This window comes from Rhinolophus hipposideros (genome assembly GCF_964194185.1).
Source record: "Rhinolophus hipposideros genome assembly, chromosome: 26".
NCBI lineage: Eukaryota > Metazoa > Chordata > Mammalia > Chiroptera > Rhinolophidae > Rhinolophus > Rhinolophus hipposideros.
The window spans coordinates 24,206,719-24,229,003 of NC_138072.1; the positions used below are offsets into that span (position 1 = coordinate 24,206,719).

The following is a 22,285-nucleotide window of genomic DNA, read 5'->3' on the forward strand; positions in this document are numbered from 1 at the left end:
TGCACAGCTCTGGCTCTTTACAGTGTGCCCTTTCTGTGTCACAGAGGCCAACATTGAGTTAGGAGGTCCTCAGCTTCTGTCTCTCCCGCCAGACGGTTTATGTGAGCCTAATACGTGCGTCCTTCTGGGGGTGGCAGCAGCACCGTCAGCCTGCCTGAGCTCACACCTCACCTCTGCCACTTAACACTGGTGACCTCAGGCCTCCTTCTTCCCTTCTGGAAAATCAGGGGGACACATAAAGCACCTCGACCAGCCTTAAGCAAAGGAGACGCTGTGTGAGCCTATGGTGGTGAGGTTCCTCTCGGACTGCTTCCCATTTGGCCCCTGCTGACAAGTATTCCCACAACTGCGAGCATCACCCCCTGTGAGCTCACATTAGGGGTGCCCCGGCGAAACAAGTCAAAGCGCCCACAGCAGCCAGCGGGACATGGGGAGGTGGGGAAGACCTCGTGTTCCCAGTAGTTTCCTCCTGTTCTCTTAGAGGTGGGCTTTTTGCAAGACAAGGAATGTCATCTTGAATTTTACACATAAACAAGAGTCTCCTTTTGCATTTGTCTATAGAGATACCGTGCATGTTTCTAGAGAATAAGAGTAAACCACCAGCATCCACTCATCTTTAAGCTTTTTTAGGAGAAACAATTTAAGGAGCTTTTTGTAGCTCTGAAAATCCCAGTGCAAAGGTTGTAAATAAGAGGAGGGGCACTCTCTCGTGCTTTGTAGTACACGGGAAAGCACAAGATATTTTAAACTTGGTCTTCAGGACAAAAGATGTCTTCCTGTCTCCTGTTCTCTGATGAGTTAGGAGCCAGTTTTCCCGGCCCGACAGGATGTGATAGAAGCAGCAGACATTCCCGTTGAGCAGGGAGGGGTGCTAGTGTCCAGATAGAAAGGGGAAGGAAGGAATCTTTGTGGGAGGTTTTACTTCAGGGGCCCCCCAACATCTGTGCAGAGCAAGTGGCATGCTTTGCTATCAGCCGCCTCACTTCCGGGACCCAGCCATCCTTTCAGCCCCGACGTGAGGGTGTCTGTGTTGTTTAGCCTGGGCTTCCAGAGCAGCAGTTCTGCTTCCTTATTCATTCTCACAGAGAATTGATTCTGCCGTGGTCCACGTTTCCTCACTGTAGCCATCGTCCTGTGGGAGAGGGGCCTACCTTTGGTCGGCCCGTGCACAGGTGTCGGGGGACATCAGGGTCTGTGGGTGTGTGTAAGGAGATCCAGCCTTTGCCAGATCTCGCCTAAGGAGCCAAGTTGGAGAAAATGTTTGGCCCCCCTGGGGGAAGAGTTCCTGATGCAAAACCCAGTCTGTTAAAGGTCTGCTGTCACCTTGTGTTAAGCTTCGGGATCCAGAGTCCCCTCTGCCTAAAAGATCAGTGATGGAATACAGAGCAGTGAGGGTGGTGGTTCCCAGGAGAGGAAACGGCAGGACATCTCATCGGGATGCCTGCGAAGGCTCTGGGAAGCTCATTCTATCTGAAACTGTTGTTGGGTTTTATTTCCAATACTGGGAACTTCTAGTGTTCTTGAGATTGAGAGTCCACAGTGGGTCTTAGCATCTTTTCCTCAGTCTGATACAAAGGAGCATTTATTGTAATTGATTATGTGTAATTGTTTCCTTTAATGTGTCACGTCACATCACATTAAAAGGCCGGCTAAAACTCCTCCAGAGCTTTGGAGAGTACATGTTCCCACGTGGGGGCCCAGGTCCCCAAGGCCCGACCTGGGAGGTGTGTGAGGGCACGTGCTCCCCTCCCCCTGGCCTCCTCTCCTGTCTCCCTTTCCATCCTCTGGTTTTTCTTTCAGGCCTTCTAAAGCTGGCTCTGTTTTTTGCAAGTCTCCAGGGAGCCCAGCACTGAAATGGAGCCATTTTAATACTCTGAGGAACTGCTAAGTGAATCACCAGCTACCTGACAACTGTGGCCAGTCTCCTTTCCCCAGGCTGGGCTGTCTGGAAATCCGCAGACTCCCTGCCCCCAGCGCAGCTCCTCACGGGGCAGAAGACACATGTGTCTTCTGACCTAACTAAGCTGCTCTCTAGCACTCTCAGTACCAGGTTATGTCCTATCTCAGAACCCTGTAGCTCTTTGCTGCCTAGGGAACAAGGAGAAATCCCACACTGGCCCACGCTGGCTGAATAAGTCCTGCATGGACAGAAGTGCTCCATACCTGCCTGTCCAGTGTGAGCCATGCTGGCTACACGTGGCTGTGAGCTCTGGACACGGGGCTAGTGTGACCGAGGAACTGAATTTTTAATTCTATTGAATTTTAATTAAATTTCAGTAGCCAGTTGTGCCCAGAGGCCACCATATTGGGCAGCACAGATGTGGACCCACCTCGGTCTTCATCTCGCTTTCTAGCCTCTTTATACAGTGCAGACTGTGGTTTTCCTGGGCTATGCCCTTCCCTTCCTCCACCGCCCCACGTCCCATCCACACCCACCCACAGTCACAGGAAGGGGCATTATGTCCCACCTATGGATGGATGGGCGGTGAGGGTCAGGGGACTTGTAGGATGACAGGGATCATACGAGGCATCTTGGGAAAATCAACTGCTCTTTGGCCATCAGTAAAGTCTTCCCATGATAGGTATGTACTGTATGTACCACCACATCTGGGCTTGTGTATGCTTCATCTTTGTGGCTCTGTGGCCATGCACACAGTAAGTGTTCTATAACTATTTCTTAAATGAATTAAGTCTGACAGTATTATGTAAAAGAGAAGGGAAATATTGCGTAAAAGAGAAGAAAAAAAAGAGAAGGGAAAGCCACTGTTAAAAAGTTCACTGTTAAACTGATGTTCCCTTGACAAATAAGGGCTTTAAAATCTGGCTTGATGAGCTCTGCCTGGTATCTCCACTTAAACTGCAGGCAACGACAGCAAATGCACTGTAATAGTGTCTTGTGTTTATAAATCCCCTCATGTCAGAGTATTTTAAAAAGCTTTAGAAACACAGTCTGATATTATGATTTATCGTCCTTCTCTTTATACATAAACAATCACTAAATAACCAAACTTTGTTATTAACAGGAAACAGATGTTTAGGCTAGAAAGTACTGGACTCATGTCCGTCCCTTGGTTCTAAAGGAGTTAACTATCTTCAGCCCAAAAGGATGAAAAGTCCCACTGACAGTGACTTTGTTTTGATACATCAGAGTCTTCTATAAAATGGAAAATGCTACAGCGATAAGAAGACACACGTAACAGCTCCCTGAAAGACAGATAGAGCTTTCCTGCTTGCTACATGGCTGTCATATTCTCCAGATTGATTTTAAGACATTAAATCATCTCGGGCATTGTCCTTGTCAACAAATATACAGTAAGTGTCTAGATGAGGGTGCCGTGCTGGGCTTTTGCTGGTAGGAATCACTCTGTGTGATTGGTCTGCAAACACGTCACTCCTGCCTGGTGTATCCTTGGTCCCGCCCTCATCAGTAAGAAGGAAAGCAGTGTTCCTTGATCCTCAGCTCTTCCCAAGGCGGTGACATTCATCATTGAGCTTTATGGTTGGTCAGACCCTTGACTAAAATCCCAGCCTGGTTGTTTGGTTGGGTATTGGACTTTGGGAAAGGATCTGTCTGTGAGCCTCAGTTAACTTGTCTGTAAAATGGGATGCCATCTCTGTGTGCCTCACAGAGCCAGAAATACCAAGTGAGAAAAACATGGCTGTGGTAAATGTGCAGATCTGTTTGCGGCAGCATTCCCATCCTTATTCGCACCCCTTTGTGTTCTCCTTCCCTCGATTTCTATCTTCTTTCATCCAACTTTAAAATTTAGTTGTGTGTAGACACGTTTTCTGTGGCCTTGCTACCCACCTGCAAGGGCAGGGCGCAGCCGTGTCGGCCAGTGTGCTGGGAGGCACCCCATCGCCGTCCGTCGGTCACCTCCAGGTGCTGAGTTGACGCTGACTCTTCACCGGTCACAGAGCTCGCTCCTGTTCTTTGAGCATCACAGCGGCCTCGGCGGAAAAACAGGCTGTCTAATGCACCACTGTTTTGTGGTTTCTCAAACAACAAAATATCCAACTAAAATATTTCACTAGTCTCAGCGGGCTCCCATGAGTCATACTGTTATTTCCTAGCACCTTCGTGGCTGGCACGTGAGGCTGGCACGGACCCTAGGAATTACAGAAGCCCTCTGTGTATGCTCTTCCTTCTCCTTGCTCCCCACTGGGCAGCCCTCGTGAGCTTTGTCTGGCACGGCTGGGGGCTGTTCAGAGAGCCAGCTGTGCTCCTGGTGGTGTTACCTGGATTCCACAAGCACCTGGGTACTCCTGCTGACCCAGCATCCTCGCCGCCCACACAGCCCACCCTTTACGGTTCGAAGGCAGCTCTCCTTCCTTTGACCCCCTCCTTCAAGCTAAACAGCCCTAACTGTTCTTTGTTGGAAATGACCTTGACCTTGGGTGTCCTAGCCACCCTTATCCAGATGTTCACTGGACTGTCCCTAACCCTCCCCTGCTTAGCCAGCTCCAGATGTCACTTACGTGGCTCGCAATAGAGGGACCTGTGACATCCTGCAAGCCAGATGTTCTGTTCTCATTTATGCCTCTTAAATGTAGAGCCTCTCAATTATTACCCAAGTATGGCCAAGCAGGGCTTCAGCATTTGAGCCTGACGTGTGTTTCACTGACAATCCAATTCCCATTTCCTCTATCAACTCTCAACTTCCTGGCTTTAAGTCAACATTTCCGTCCACAGAGGCTGGCTCAGTCGTGTCTTTCCTCACCCCTCCAGCCCCTTAGGTCTGCTGCCTGCAGATGCTGGGCCTGTCACCACCTGGTCTTCCTTCAGGAATTATCGGTGATGCTGGTCAGGCAGTCAGAGAAAGGAGTTCTCCACTTAACACTGTAGTTTCTAACTTTTTCAGAATGGAGAGGATTTTGCTGGGTGTTCTCTGCCCACTGAGCTGTTCAAAGCATGGTTTGTAAGATCTTTGCTTAAAGCATCAGGCTTCTCCACAGGCAATTTTGTTCTTAAGCCCAAAGCAGGGAGCTTATATGGCGATGGGTTCACAGCGAAATGCAGCACTGTAATGAAACTTCACAGTTATGCAGGGGAGGGGTTTATATTTTTCAGCTTGCGATTACGCTCCCCCTTAATGCATTTGGGTATGTTTTCCAAGCACCTGGATGTGTTTATCTCCTGCTGAGATAAAGGTCACGAAGTCCCCTGTCCGATGTATCAGGGCTGCTGGGCTCTCAGATCCACCCCCAGCGGTGTGATGGGACCTGGCCACGTCATTATCAACCCCGGTGAGAAAGGTGGTGGGACAAGGCTGCACCAGGTGTTCACAGCAGCAGCCCCACCCTGCTCACGCCCCTGCTCACGCCCCTGCTGGCCTCCTCCAGTGTATCCATTCTGGCCCTGCACCCCTTCTGGAAGTGGAATTTCGTCTTTCTCTTTTCACAGATCAGAAAAAGGAAACTCAGGGAACTTAAATAATTGCCCAAGGTCACAGAATAAGGTCCACAGCTGAGCCAACAGCCTACCCTAGCTCTGGTCTTTTCCCAAGCCCCGAGCATGTTCCAATATGTCCTGAAGCCTCTCAAATGCCACACACACATACGTGTACACAGGCACACACACATACACACACACACACACACACACATTGGTGAATACCAGCTACAGGGTTTGCTCAGAATAGAAATAGAGGTGCCTTCGTAAGAGCCCTGTGTGGTGGGAGGAAGCTGTTGGAAGGGAAGGCTGTCACAGCCCAGAACCCAAGGTCAGGTGGGCCTTACTCCAGGAGTGGCCTCCTTCAGTCCCCAAGGGAAGCATACTGCATCCCCCTCCCAGAACGGGACAGTGCCAGGTGCTACTGAGGCACACTGTTCCCTGTCACCTTCAAAGTGCTCCTCAGAAACAGACATTGCTTCCACACCTCATTTCGGACCTCTGGAGGGTCAGAAGCAACACAGCTCACCCAAGACTATTCTTAAAACCGTTAGGCTGAGCTTCCACACCGATAACTGCACCCCTGGAGTCCCTCTTCAGGCCATCAGAGAGCGTGGTGAGGGGCCGCTTTGCACAGTCTGGACAAGCCATCTGCTCTTGAGTCTGTTTTCCCCTGTTCCTACAGGAACTTCGTGGTACTTCCCCGGGTCCCTGAGCCAGGGCGCAGCAGGTCTCAGTGGGGCCATCTCCTTCACGAGGCCCAGGTTGTATGTTGGTTATATCCCAGTAGCTCTAGACCCCAAGCAGGGAGGCATGAGGGCACCCCTTTGGGTGTGGCCCTGCCACCAGCACTACCAAAGCCATCTGTGAGAAGGGTTAGGAAATGCCCTCAGCTTTCCTAGGAGCTAATGGTATGCCTTCGGGGATCCTGTCAGAAGGCACCCCCAGTTGTCTGGATGTATATATAAACGTAAGAGTTTTGAGCAATGTGACAATTCTTAGGAGTCACTCTGAAATTGCCTTTGCGTGTGTTGATAAAAGACAGGTGTTTAGGGATTCACACAGCTTAGCTATTGCAGGAGTGGGTCCTGGGTCTTCCAGACACAGCCAGGTAGGAACATGGACCAACTCTTGAACTTTCCAAAAGAAATAGAAGTAAATATACACCAGCGAGAAACATTCGCTGTTATGTAGAATGAAATGGGCATCAAGGCCGCCTGAGCAACCCGACTAGCTCAGAGTTTAGTATCAGTGCCCCCAGCCAAGTGGCTGGGACGTGTAGGCGGAGCTTACGGCTTTGGGGGCCTGCCGCACATTTCACAACAGCCAGAGAGCGGGGACTCCGGTAGAAGTTAGCTCTGGATGAAATGTTTTCTTGGATTTTGGCCACAGGTAAACAAGAAACAGACAAGCAAGTGAAACTGGCCAAAAGGGCCAAGACATAGAAAGGCAAGGTGTGGAACCCAGAGTCCTGGAGAGCTGTTTCTGCCTGGAACTTTGGGGTGTGGGAGAGCTGCAGGAAGGGAGAACCCCCCTCCCACTGGATGTGGTGGCGTGGGACACAAGCCTGGTGCTGCTGACAGCCTGCTTCTCCCCACAAGTGAGAGTGGCCGGAGAATGCCGCACACACACACACACACACACACACAGAGGGAGCCAGGGCCCAGGGACGTCAAATGGTCCTGATGACACCACCCTAGTCCCTGCGTCCCAATCAGCTGTTCAGCTGTGGGAGCCAATAAATCCCACATTTTGCTTAAGCCATTTCCAGTTAGATTTTCTGTCACTTGGACTCAAAAGACTCCTAATAAAAGCAGGTGATGGCTTTTACTCAGGGGATCCTTCCCCATTCCTTTCAATGTAAAGATAAAAGCTTTATCACCATATCATCAGTGTCCCCAATTCATTGTCCCCAATCAGTGTCCCCAAAGAAGGCCAGAGAAGGTGCCCGGCGTCCCCTGTTGTAGGACCAGGGTCGAGCGGCAGACAGGACATTGAGCGTCCCCCATTCTCTGGCTGATGTGTCCCATGTCGCAGACCAGTCTTCCACCTCCCTCTCTTGAATTTCTCCCACTGGAATTCCAGGCCATTGTGTCTGAGAATCTAAATGGTGATCGCGGCCCACCCCGTTTGCTGACAGCTGAGAAAGCTGTCACACACAGACCTACCCAGGGGTGAGCTTTGACACTTCAGGTGTGGTGATGTGCGATTATGCAGATACATTCCAGAAGGAAGCTGCTTTGGAGGCACTCCATCACGATGAGTTTCTCCACCAGCTCTGGTTTGAGCTCATTCAGTATGCGTGGAGCGTGATTCCACTCGGGGTCCTATTACATTTTGCTGAGCAGTTAAAGAATTTGAAAAGTGCCAAGTCGTGCAGTTGACCGTGCGCCTGCAGGATGGCGTCCAAACTGCCCACCTGCTTCCCAGCCGTCTGGAGCAGCTGACTCGACACATCAAGGTCACCCAGGAGTGCAGCTTTGTGACGGAGTCAGGGTGATGGATGGTGCTGGGAGTGTAAGTCTAGTACAGCAGGAGGCCGAGCAGGGGGTCTCAGCTTTTCCAGCTTTTAAGGAAGTGTTGGAGAGGGGATTGATTTATTCTAAACAAAGGGAGGCGGGAAATAGTCAGCTATTAAATCTGCATCGTCTCAAACCCTTTTACTCCGTGGCTTGAGTGTACGTGGTGCACATGGAGGCACTTTAAAGGGTCTCCCCTGTGATCGGCCCACACTCAGTATGGATGGGTGTCCCGGCCACATTCTCCCCTAACGGAGGCCACGTTGGGTCCGAATCCACTTTTGTATTTGAGGCTCTACATTAACACTCGCTCCTTGCATTCTGGTGATCAGGTGGGGCTTCTTTCATCTGCTTTCCCTGAGCATATTTCCAAGGCTGACTTTAATCCTACTTTACTGAAAGCCAAGCCCTGGCTCGGGCTTCGCGTGCGGTTGCTGCTTCATGGGGCCCAGTCTGTTGACTGATTAACGAAAGTAATGTGTTATGTGAACACAGGAAGCCATGCTCTTTTTTTCTTGTCACTTTGGAAACATTCTGCCATCACTACCACTCCGGAGGGCTTATAATGCTTTTTCATGTCTGGATTGCTGGGTCTGCCTCTCTCCATAAACACAATTAAGTAGACTGATACCCCCCGTCAAGTTTTTTTTAATAAAAAATGACCAGTAATGGAAAAAAAAAAATCACATGCAGGAGAATGAGGAAAAAAATATATTACTTGATAAAAATACAGACAATTTAATGTATTAAATTCCTTTTCCATTTTGTCATGTCTTACTATGTTACATTTAAAAAATTATATGTTTTGGATGTTGTATAGTTGAGCTTATTTTCCTAGAGATGGAAGGCTTTAGAGAGAAGGTATACTTTGAGTTTTGGGAGAAAGAAAGAAGATAAAGTTCTTAGTGGGTTTTAAAGAAAAATGGGTAGAAAATGAAGTTCTTCAACAGCCTAATTTTAAGAGCAATCCAAAATGATAGAACTGTAGCTTTCTAGTTAAAATTATCATTGATAAAGGGGAACCATGTGGAAACTTCTAGCAGGTTTCTCACCACTGTCAAAGAACCCGTTTTGGGGAAAAGGTAGGGCATCTGGAGGACGGCTGGCAGAGACAAATGAACTCATTTTCTGTTGACTCTAGCCCCTGTGAGCCAAGATTCCACACAATCTATTTTCGTGTTTGAAAAATCAAATTTGAAAACATTGTCAGGATAAAAAAATACTACTCCTTTTTTCCCATTAAAAAAAATCTATACCCAGACGTCCTGGTGCAGTGACAAAATTATTTTCTGTTCACCCAGTGTCACTCATCCTTCCCACGGGTGACCAGACTGTTACTGGCTAAAGTGATTCTTTCTTTAGTTTTGCAGAAGGCCGTCATAGGCACGAGTCTGTGTTAATTTCCTACCAAAAGGCCTGGTCTATGGTTAGTTGCTGTTTTTATGCACTCAGAAAACCAGGGTTCAGAAGAATTAAGTGATCCTCTCCTTTATACCCTTCATATAATATAAGTCAATAAGCCTGATTTCTGTTACCAACTTGGTTTATAATTTATTAATGTTGCTGTCCTGTTTTGGGAGACCCCCTGCCTTACCGTTAGTGTAGTGTTTCCAGGCCAAGTTATTTTGCACAAGGCACGCCACCATGACAAATGGAAACATAAGATGTCACACTTCCATATAAGGCGTTCCTTCATTTAGAGTTTTAGTCAGTGTAACTGATTTGATAAGATGCCTCAAGATGATTGTAGAATCAGGAGCATCGTCTAAGTTAGACCTGATTTGTAACAGATTTTAAGATGAATGCAAGCAAAGCATGTGCTTCGAGAGTAAATAAAATAGCAGAGGGAAGGTGGGGTCAGTCTCGGCGGGAGACATTGCTAGTGTCATTTTATTCAGTTCCACGTCATCGCTCGACAGCAGAACGGCACCCTGTGGTAATGGCGTCATGTTTGGAGAACGTCTTTCTTCTCAAGCTGCTCTGTCTCCTGAAACAAGTGGCCACAAAACCGAAGGACCCAAGTTAACTCATTAGGGCCAAGTGTCGCTGCACAAGTACCGTGTTTCCCCGAAAATAAGACTTAGCCGGACCATCAGCTCTAATGTGTCTTGTGGAGCAAAATTAATATAAGACCCAGTATTAATTATAATATTATGTTATGTTATGTTATGTTATGTTATGTTATGTTATGTTATATTATATTATATTATATTATATTATATTATATTATACCCAGTCTTATATTATATTAAAATAAGACCGGGTCTTATATTAATTTTTGTTCCAAAAGACGCATTAGAACTGATGGTCCAGCTAGGTCTTATTTTTGGGGAAACACGGTAGCTGTCAGTTCTCATCATCAGTGACTGCCGTTTCCTTTTGCTGGGGGTGGGGGGCTCATCTTGCTCATCTTGACCCAAATTCTGGTAACTAAGAAAAAAGTAAACATGTCCTCATCTCCAGGAGAAATTTCACCCACAACTCTACATAAGGCACTATCAAATAAGTGATATTGGGCCTCTTTTTACCAGAAAGATATAGCACCCAGGAGTCAAAACCTTAAGTTTGTTAAACCTGGTTTGGAACAGACCAGCAGCACCCTGAGACTTTATCCTTACGAATCGGTTATAACCCTCTGCCTCTCTATTTAATCAGTTCTCCATTTGGCTGACTCTCTGACCAACCACATGCAAGTTGAATTTTTTTACTACTATTTTTATTAGTTGCATTTGCAGAAAGAGAAGATACACTTTTCAACCCTGAATATTCATGACTTTACAGTGAATGAATAGTTGGACTTCATATCCTGTATTTGAAATGTTGGATCCTCTTGGGGTTTTTTGGCTGAAATGGGACAAGCGATCTTAATTTGAGATGCAGGCAAGTTAGGATCAGAGATGAGAATTGCCCACGAATGCATTCAAGTCACTAAATTCAGGCCTCCTAGCTGTGGAGATTTTTTTGATGAAACTGTTTAGGTAATTACAGATTCTCATGCATTTGAGGGACATAATGTAGAGAGCTCCCCACCATGTACCCTGTACCCATTTAACAGGTGTTAACATCGTGCAGAATTATCACAACCAGGATATCGATGTGGACACAGTGACAACACAGGAAGTTTCCGTCGCCACACAGATCTCTCGAGGTGCCCTCATATCACACACACTCGTCCTTCCTGCCCCCACCCTCTGCTTACCTCCCGTCCACCACTAATCTGTTCTCTATGCCTCTGATTTTGTCATTGTAAGAATGGTCCACGAATGGAACTGTACAATATTTAACCTGTAGGATCGGCTGTTTGCATGCAGCCTAATCCAGTGGCTGTGTGATTCGTCCAGGTGACTGTATGTGTCCCGAGTTTGCCCCTTTTCTTTGCTTAGTGGTATCCCATGGTAATGGGCGTGTTGTAATCTGTAACAACTCAGCCACTGCAGGACATCCAGACTCTCTGTAGGTTTGGGTGGTTATGGATAAAGCTGTGGACATTCCTCTATGGATTTTTGTGTGAACATAAATCTTCCCTTGCTGGGGGTAATGGCCAGGAATGCAATTTCTGGGTCATATGGCAGTTGTTTTTGTTTCTTTGTTTGTTTTTAAGAAACTGCCAAACTTTTCTCAGAGGAGCTGCACCATTTTACATCCCCAGCAGCAAGGCATGAGAGATCGAGTGTCTCCACTCCTTTGGCAGTACACTGGCGTTTTTACTACCTTTTATTTTAGCCGAGGTGACAGGTATGCAGTGATGTCTCCTGGTGGTTCTCATTGGCATTTCCCAGATGGCTCATGAGGTTCAGCGTCTTTTCCTGAATTATTTGCCTTTGGGATGTTGTCTTCAGGGAAGTGTTTGTTCATGTCTTTTGCTCATTTTCTAATTGGATTATTTGTTTTTTTACTGTTGAGTCATGAGAGTTCTTTATATATTTTATATACCAGTATTTAACATAACACAGAAAGGTACTTATAATATGTTAAAACATATGGGATACAGCAAAATCAGGGTTCAGAAAATCATAGCTGTTAATGTTTGCATTAAAAATAAGAAAAACAAATCTCAACTCAATAACCCAATCTTCCACTGTAAGAAACTAGAAAAAGAAACAAACTAAACTCAAAGCAAGCAGACAGTAGGAGATAATAAAGATTATAGTAGAGATAAATGAAATTACAGGATATAAAAACAATAAATAACACCCAAAATTGGTTCTTTGAAAAGATTAATAAAATTGATAAACCTTTACCTGGAATGACAAAAGAAAGGAAGGAAAGAAGGAAGGAAGGAAGGAAGGAAGGAAGGAAGGAAGGAAGGAAGGAAGGAAGGAAGGAAGGAAGGGAAAAAGGAAGGAAAAAAGCTCAAATTACTATAATCACAAAAAAAGTGACATTACTACCAACCTTACATAATTAAAAGGGTTATAAGGAAGTTTTATAAATCATTGTATGCCAACAAATTAGAAAACCTGGAGAAATCAGTAAAGACACACAAACTATCAAAACTGACAGGGAGAAATAGAGAATCTGAATAAACCTATAACCAGTAAAGAGAATAAATTATTAATCAAAAAACCCAACAGAGAAAAGCCAAGGACCCGTTGGCTTCACTGGTGAATTCTATAAAATATTTAAAGAAAAATGAACACCAATCCTTCTCAAATCTCCAAAAAAGCAGTGGAGGAAGGAATGGTTTCTACCTCATTCTGTGGGGCCATTATTACCCTGGCACCAAAGTCAGGCAGTTATCACAAGAAAAGAAGAACTTAGACCGATATCCCTTATGAATATATATGCAAAAGAATTCGAAAAGTAGTAGCAAACTAAATTCAGCAACCTATGAAAAGGATTACATAACATGATCAAGTGTGATTTGTCCCAGGAATGCAAGAGGGGTTCAATATGTAAAAATCAGTGTAATGTACTATATTCATAGAATGCAGAGAAGGAAACACAAGCATCTCAGTTGATGCAGAAAAATCATGTAACAAAATATGACACTCTTCAACAATAAAAACACTCAACAAACTAGGAATAAAAGAGAATGTCCTCACCTGATAAAAGGCACCTAGGAAAAACTCACGGTTAATGCCATGTATCAATAGCAATTACTCTAGGCATTGTACATATTATATATAAAGGACTTATCAAAGTCGGCTAGTATTGTCACTGTACCAGTTCAAGTGATTTCAGAAACCTTACCTCCCTGCCATGCCCTCTTACTCTCTCCATTTCTAATAGAGTGCTAGAAATATTTTATCTACATACATGAAGACCCACATTGATAGTTGCATAATTTTGGCTTCAATCATAAACTGTAACTTAGAAGACACGTGAGGAAAGGAAATGTCTATTTGCTCATATGTTTGCTTACGATGGTGTTCCATGGTTCATTCTTGTATTGTGTCTTTTTAAGAATTTATCTATTATTTTAGGATAAATCTCCTCTTGACTATTTCTCTTAGTTTTCCTTCACCTGAGAAAACCTGTTTCTTCTTCATTCCAGAAAGATATTTCCACTGGATATAGGATTCTGGTGGATAGTTATTTTCTTTCAGCACTTAAAAAATGTGCCATTTCCTTCTGACCACCGTGATTTCTAATAGTAATTCACTTTTATTCAAGTTATTTGTCCCCGTAGGTAAGTTGTCCTTTCTCTCTCATTGCTTCCAAGATGTTTTGTGTGTGGGTTTTTCTGTTTGTTTGGTTTGGTTTGGCTTTGGTTTTAGAAACTTGACTATGATCTTTCTTGTGAATTTCTTTGAATTTATTTCCAATTTCTCCTCTCCTTATGGGACTCTAATGACAAGAATGTTAATTTATCATCATAGACCCACAGGCCTTTGCGACCGTTCAATCTTTTTCAGTCTATTTTCTCTCTGTTACTCAGATTATGTAATACCTATTATTTTGTCTTCTAGTTCATTGATTCTTTTCTCTGTCCTCTTTTTTAAAATTTCTATTCTGTTCTTTATATGTTCTATTTTTCTTTGCTGAGACATTCTATTTTTTTTGCTGAGTTTCAATTTTCTCATTTGTTTCAGAAGTCTTTTTAATTGCTCATCGAAGCATTTTATAATGGTTAAGTTTAAATCTTTTCAGATAATACTGTCATCTCACTGTTGCAATCTATTGTTGTCTTTTATCATTCAGTTTGAGATTTTCCTGTTTCTTATGACAATAAATTTTCTGTTGAAATCTGAACATTCTGGGTATTATGTTATGAGACTTTGGATATTATTTTAAGCATTTGTTTCAACTGGCTTTCTCTGACACCACTCTGGGAGGAGAAGGGGGACCACTGTTTTGTGACTTCCAGGTGGGGTTAGAGGTCTGGGTTCCCCACTTTGCCTCTGTTGACACTGAAATGGGATGGAGTTCCTTGTGTGCTTGTCAGGGTAGGAGTTCAGGCACCCCACTAGACCCTCAGTGAGAGTTCCGAGAAGGGAGGGGTTGGAAGAGTACTTCATTACCGCTCCCACTGTGGCCCCCTTCCCCTGGGCAATTAGGAAAAGCTAACCTCTCTAATAGGCCCTTTGGACACCGTCCCAGCAGGTGGAGAAGGGGCACCTTATTACTGCCTGGCAGGGTGGAAGTCTGGTTCCCCACTCAGCCTTTGCTGGTGTGGGAAGGGACGGGGCCACAGTTTGTTCTGTGATGTTGGCTACAGCAGAGAGGTTGTTCTCTAAAACTTTTCTGTCTTGGGAGGCTGTCCCTTTACTGGATGTTAGACTAGAAAGAGCAGGGTTTTGTTGGGGCTTTTTGCTTTTTTTTTTTTTTTTTTTTTTTTTTTTTTTTTTTTTTTTTTGCTGCTGCTGCTTCTGTTTGGGTGCCTGTTTTGGGAATATAAGAGGCAAAAATAAAACCAAGGGAGCTGACCTCAGTGTCCTTCCTTGGGTCTTGAGGTTCTTAGGTAGTGTGCCTTGTCTTTACCTTTTAGAAGGTGTTGGGTTTTTTGTTGTTGTTTTCTTTTTTGGGTTTGTTTTTTAAAATATCATATCCAGAGTTTTGATTATACTTAGTGGAGAAACAAGCAAAAGCATATCAACTCCATCTTCCCAGAAGAATACAATAAAGCTGTATTTATTTGTTTATTTATTCATGCTTAGCTCCTTGTACTGCATATTGTATGGTATTATGAGAACGTTATGTGGTGGGTACAATATATGAGGGATTCTTTCACCACAGGCCTCAGATAGACTTTTCACAGTAACATTAGTGGTTAAGAGAATTGCCTCATTATGCCTAGATGGCTGCATGTGAGCACACATACAGACTTACATAGAATCCCAGAAATTTACCTTTAGGTAGGCTACACAGTGCAGTTACTAAGTATATTTCATAGTTTCTCCATAGGAGAGTAGAACGGACCAGAAAAGAGTTGAGATAATATAAACAGAGACAAAAAAGGCTGATTCAAAATCAGTTATGATAGGCTCCTCATGCAGAGGGTGGTATAAAGCTTGGCAGGCTTTATAAGCGTTAGATGGAGAACTTGAATTCAGTTTTTAAATTAAAAAATGAATTACTTTGGAAAGTTGTATAACTGGAACATATTTTTTCTTTTATAAAAATCTGATTTAGAAATTTTCATTTCCAGAGAAAGAGCAAATTAGAGAAGTTCTAAACTTTTCCTCCTGTTACAAGTTCCAGGGAAATGATAGATAGTAAGAATTTCATTTCAATTCATATTTGAGCATGACAAGAAAGTCAGAAAATTCCCAAGGCCTAGAAACGAAGAGGGAGCAGAAAACAGCCAAATCACTGTTGCTATCTGGGAAGGGTGGGGGTGGGAGATGGTCAAGGTTGTAGGTCTCAGTCACCTAGGGGCTGAGATTTAGAAATGTATGCCAGGCTAGGTGATGAGTCCCACAGAGGCAGGGAGTTGGAGCTGTGACTTCCACATCAAGCCAAAACCCTGAAGGCTTCCCCTTCAGTAAAGGAGTGGAGTGTCTAACACAGAAAACGACACAGAAGCCCAACTGTGTCAGCCAGAGTCCAGATGGGAGAAAGTCCCCCTGGAAATGTGGGTCTGCAGTTCAAAATCACACTACCCACATCTGGAAATCCTCCAGTTGAGAAAGTACCTAAACATGGTAGTGGTATATAACACCCCTAGAGTAACTGACAGAAGCAAACGTGAAAGGACATAATCCCAGTTAAACACTCAGTGGAAATGAGCTCTCAGTCTGAACTACAAAACACAGGAGAAAGACATTTATCTTGAACAAGAGCCAGCCAATCAAATAACCAACAGATTTAGACCCTCCAAAGCTACAGATAATTGCACAAATAAATTGGACATATATTTAGAAAGAAAAGTCATCTAAAAAGAAATAAAACCATAAGGTTGAGATACTATGAAAAAGTGATAAACTGGAGCAAATAGATCTTATAAAAATAAATTGGTACAGGCACTAAATGTATAACACATAAGTTAAATAGTCAATTATACACAACAAGAAAGCAGTCTAAGAAAATTGAGCAGAATGCAACAAAGAAAGATAAAGATGCGGAACTATTCCAGAAAGTTGAAGAGACATGAAAAGTGGAATGAAAGCCGCCAGTTACAAATCTAGAAGGAGTTCTCGGAAGAAGGCATAAAGCAAACAGGGAGAAACATAATTTCAAGAGAATATAATATAAATTTTTCAAAATTGATGCAAGACATGAATCCTTAGATTCAGGAATCTAACAAGTCATGACTACAATAAACAAAAATAAACCCACATTTCTTCACACACAATAATGAAGTTTCAGAGCACTACTAACCTCCTAAGTGTAGTCGCATGACTGATGGAAGACTTTCAGACACAACAGTGCAGTCGTATGTATAGGTGTACTATTTTCCAATATAATTATTTGCGTTGTCTCACCCCTTCTTCATTCTCTCTCTTCCTCTTCCCTTCATCTTTCTTCTTTGGTAAATCATTCTTGTTAGATGTTTGCATTTTCTTATGTGTGGGTAGTTACTTAACTACTGATTTCATCTGTTTAATAGTTATTTGTATATTCTGCTCTTTGATTTCTTCTTGAGTTGATTTTAGTATGTTATACTTTTATAGGAAATTACCTATTTTGTTTAAATTTTCAAATTTATTGCCACAGAGTGGTTCATGGCATTCTTTATGATTTTATAATCAGACCATAGTATAATGTGTTCAGAAAGCAAAGAAACAATAAAATTAGGTAACAGTATAAACTATGAAGACAGAATGTGATGAATATATAATGTCTGCACACCAAATGCAAAGACATAACAAGGAAAAAGGTTAACGTGAAAACTTGAAAATAAAAGAATAGGTAAAAATTTTAGGCAAATGTAAACAAATGAAAGCAGAGGTTGTAGTTTACTATTAAACAAAGATTAAGTTGGGATAAAAAAAAATCATTAAGATCAAGAACAATTATAGTGGTGAAGACTGAAATTCACGGTAAAAATATAAGCTATAAATATCAATGCATTAATTCACATAGAAAAATTTATAAAGAAAAAGATGAAAGGAAATTTGATAAGAAATAGAAACACAGTCATGGTAGGAAATGAACTCTCACTTTTTGCTGTTCATGATGAACCAACTGACCAAAAATTAGGTACAGATATAGGAGACCTAAATAGCATAATTAATAATGTAGCTCTAATATATATTACAGAACACACACACATACATAAATACACACACAGAAAATGGGGTATGCCTTTTAAGTGCCCATGGAATATTGAGACACACTGATTATATATTAGGCAATTAAAAAGAATTCCCTCTTCTCATATTTCCTACAAACTACAATAGTTCAGTTTCTGTTAACAACGTGCTGGGTAATCAAAACCAACTTTCCCTACTGAAGGAAACTAAGAAAAAATAAAGATAAAATATAAAGAAAAAAACAACAGCTTTCTTAAAACTATCAACGTACTGAGGAATTCAGGCCAAAATCTAGAAGGCGAACACCCAGCACTTACACCCATTTTCATGCCAAGAGCATCTGCTGGCCCAGAAGAAGGAACAGCCAAACTGAGCTTTGCTTATGGTCTTGAAGAGCAAATGGAAAGGAAATCAGAGCCCAGGCCCATGGAATGGTGGCTACGTGGACAAAGATGCCACACCTTTAATTTGGGATTCCAAACAGCTACCCGCTAAAGTACTGGGAAACCACAACTAAACCAGACCTCCCATGTGGTAGCAAGACTGGCTGTCACCTGGCTGACCTCAGGCAGAGCCCACCCTGCCAGATGTACGGCACCGTTTCCTCAGGAAATGCCTCTTAGTGCCAAGTCACTGAAATGCATGGTCATTCAGCAGCCAGAAGAGCACCACTGGCTTTGCAAGAACTAATATGGTTGTCGGTGGCAGCCAAAATCAAAGATGAAAAACAAACCCGGGTAATCTTATGTATATTTTCCACTTCAGTGGAGTCAGTATTTTTCTATTTAAGCTCTGCTGCCTTGTCATTGTCCAGTTTTCGCTGAGGCTGTCCTGTCCAGGAATAGAATTCCATCTTGGGGTTCTCACCCCAGCCAGTCATACTTCCCCATCAAAAATGGAATGCTTCTACCATATGGAAATGTGACGCAGAATTAAATTATTGTTACATTATTTAAGCTCCTCAGATGAAGCCATATAAGAGAAGGTGTTTGACTTCGGGACACAGGTCAGGAGGTGGTAAGGCAAAGTTCAAAGGGAGGAAACGCTTTGCCATCTGCATTCCATATCAACATGAGGGAGGGAGGCTTTCGAGTAAGTCAGCTTATCTGGAAAGACTTATTACCAGACTCTTGGCCTCTGGCCTTCAGGACACCTAGCAATTCACCATGACTGCCAAGCAGGGGCTAAGAAGGGTACATGCAGTTGCTCACCAAACACGTAGCAGCATCTGCACTCCCCCTGAGACTGGGGAGTGAGATATAACCCCCCCTTTTCTCTGAGCAGCAGATTTGATGTTCATGCAATAGGACAGTTAAGGCAGAAATCCAATTACTGAGCTAATTAGCACCTTTGAATGGTAAGCACCAGGTTTACAGGAGGAAAGCAGTGGAGACGAGCTCAAATGAACCCATGTGGCTGAAGTTCACATGCTTCGAGGCTGGTGGAGAGCCGGAAGTCCCAGGGTGCACAGGCAGCTTAGCTTAGGGACGGCAGGTCAGAATTAACTCTGTATTGCATAGCTTTTTGAAAAGATAGCTTTCCAGTTAACGTAGTTTTAGAAGGTGTTTTAATTCCCTAAGGAGTTTGGTAAATGACTTTCTTTCGGCTCAGTCCCACTTTAAAAATTGTTTATTCCGCTGCTGAAAATTCCATTTGTCCTGGGTCTTAAGGTGAAATTAAAATTCCATTTAGGGACTAGCTCTGTCCACGTGGGATTTCGGCTTTCATTAGAAAGACTTTTGTTGTTCGCTTTATTTTCTGCCATCCTGGCTCTTTTATTTTCAAAGCTGGTCTGAGGGTATTTGTGAGGAAAACTGAAGCAGTGATAGGACAGCGAGCTGGGTTAACGGCCTTTGTGAGACTACTCCTTCTCACCAACTCCAAGGTCAAACAGAGTGGTGCCAAGGTGCTTCTGGAATATCTGAGACGTATGCGGAAAAGAGAATACTTTTTTCTGAAAACAGACCTTTTCGTTTATTCAAATTACAGTTCCATCTAAGTATCTTTTTATCTGTCCTGATTTCCAAGAGACAAGTTCACAAAAGAAGTCTGCATTTGGTGGTTTCTTCTTAAACACCATTACCAACAAGCGTTCGTCATTTGTTAAATCATAGTCTGTCAATGATCGAGGTTAAATGTCATCTCGTAGCAGTGGCTCTCCTTTCTTCTTAGCAGGTATCATGAGAGAGAAAAACTTTAGATGCAGCATTATCTTGACTATTCATTTCTTCATTCAACAAAGACTTACTGAGTGACTACCGTGCGCCAGTTGTGAGCCAGAGCTTGCCTCGTGATACTTAGGCTCTGGTGTAAGAGACAGGTATAGTGAAATAAATGTGGCATGGGCAAAGGCTCCAGAGCCAGCCTGCCTGGCCTCAGCCTGGCTCTACCACCTGTTAGCTGGGTGACCTTGACTTCATCGCACTGTGTGTCCGACTACTTCTCCGTGAGAATGGGCATAACAACAGTACCTTCTTCAGAAAGTAGTTGTGGAGATATGAGTTAATACATGGAAAGTACTTGCACAAGTAAGTGCTACTTACTTCCTTGTAATTACTCATTTAATAATGAGACATAATAATAATAAAAAATTAGCTAACAGGCATAATAGTAAATAGGCATACTTAGACATATAATAATGCCATTATTATTAGTGGTGTTAACCATGCTCCCCAAAAGAGGCACGCTGCGCGAAAGAGCATGTGATGCGTGGAGCTGACCTGGAGCGGCTTTGCTGAGAAAGTGAGACTTGAGCTGATTTGAAGGATGAGAGTCAAGAAGGAAAAGTGTGTGGAATTGGAGAGGGAGTGGCGGACACAGCAGTCGCAAAAGATGCAGAGGAGAGAGGGGTGGGAGGAAAAGGAGGCCTGGGCGTGCTGAACACCCAGCCAAAGGCCCGTGAGGTTGGAGCAGAAAAGGCCGCTGGCCGAGTGAGCAGTGACAGAGGACAGGCCTGCCGAGATCAGCTTTTCCAGATATTAGTTGGACCCTCGTTATATTCAAATGTGTGTGGAACCCTATGTTCAGTGATGTATTTCCAGTGAAAGCCGTTTATTCATGGCTTAGGTAGGTTTAACCATATGAAATTGCCATTTTTTGTAGGTCATAAGTAGTTGAATATCATCAACTTCGTATGGTCGACATCAATTTCATGCCATACTTCAAAGGATGATGAGACCGCCACTCAATATCTGAACTGGAATGACAAAGCTAGTCAGGCACAGTCTCTCTGAGCACAGCAGACCGTGGCACTTATAAAGGGTTTTGGGGACATGTTCCATGCTGGGATTGGTGAAGTTTTAGAGGCATCAGTGGGGTGATGCCATCTGCACAGGCAGTTACTCGGGGAAACTATTGTAGATCTTTCACCCGTCAGAAGTCTGGAGTGAGTCTGTCCCTCACTGGATGACGTTTAGAAGCAAAGGGCCACCATGGGTTGGCTGGCTTTCAAAAGTTGTGAACTGAGGTGAGTTATAATGGAAGAGGTTTAAAACTGGTACTGGTGACCACTTGTTACCACGGCTACAGACAATCTGTCTTCTCCTAAGTCGGTAAGAGCTGTTTTCCTTTTTGTGGTTTAACCTAAGAAAGGCCTGTAAGTACGCACCCAACTCTTGAAAGCAAATATTAGACTACTCCCCATGACTTTCTGGAATCAGATTGAAAAGACGCTTATGTGCGCCCAGCTCTCAAGTTCCGGAGTGACTGGCATTCCGCGGGCGGTTCAAGTGCTTGCTGTTAGTGTTTGAATCAGGTGCTCCCAATTGACAAGGCACAAGGCCATTGTCTCATCCAGAGAACTCATTATCTCTCCCCCACCATGTGTTCCTTGTATGTTCTCCTCTCTTCTTTACCATGAGACCCTCCCTCCATCATTAGATTGGAGTGGACATCGTAATATGTGAGCTCCATCTCCCCTGCGTTTCCCACTCACCCAGCTGATTGTATAAACCAGCTCTCTCACCTGTACAGATCGAAGCATGACCTTTCACCTTTTTGTGGCCCCTTCTAGTACGAGGCGCATGGATAATTCCAACACGAGACTGGCAGTCCAAATTGAAAGGGATCCAGGTAAGAAGATATCTTCCTCCTCTTTTTAAAGACTATTTATGTTGTCATATAGATGGGTTCCTTCAATCCAAAAAGGGAATTAAGTACTCGCTATTTTTAATTATTGTGGAGACAACGCGTGTCTTGGTAAATATGCCGACTCCAAAGCTCATTTGGTTTGGAAATTCATTCCTCCATTATTTAGAATTGATTATAAATAATGAATTGAACGTCTCTGTTAATTAAGCCTGTTTATATTGCATATGATAAATTTCCAATACACACTATAAACCTTGGTATTTTAGCCAAAAAAAAAAATAATTCTTTGGAATAATATCAGCATGTAATATCCTCAAAGGCAAGCCATTCCGGGATCCACGATCCAGCAGTCTTCAGAAATTTCGTTCAGCATTTATTATCTATGGAAGGATTTACCTGCTAGAAAATTATTTTACTTCTTTTTCTTTCCATACTGTATCTAATTCTTAAACATTCTACCTCTTTTTTCCTCATATCAGAATGCAAATTTGAACTTCTCTATTTTTATCCACCTCACTTTCCCCTGTGCCAACAATTTTGTCTGGGAAGAATTGTATCATGCTCATTATCTGTAATTGAATTGCATATACATGATTAATTTGAAATCATAAGTTGAAATTTTAAAATAGCTAGACAGAGAGTTTTTA

At 43.4% G+C, this 22,285-nt stretch overlaps 1 protein-coding gene across 2 annotated transcripts in view; it reads left to right on the top strand.

The window, feature by feature from the left end:
- Positions 1-22,285, top strand: part of PCNX2 (pecanex 2) — a 223,058-nt gene that overhangs the window by 149,464 nt on the left and 51,309 nt on the right. For both annotated transcript variants that reach the window (XM_081038977.1, XM_081038978.1), the window contains one exon: positions 21,562-21,620. In XM_081038977.1, coding sequence (XP_080895103.1) covers positions 21,562-21,620 — 59 coding nt within the window. The remainder of the gene's footprint in view (positions 1-21,561; positions 21,621-22,285) is intronic.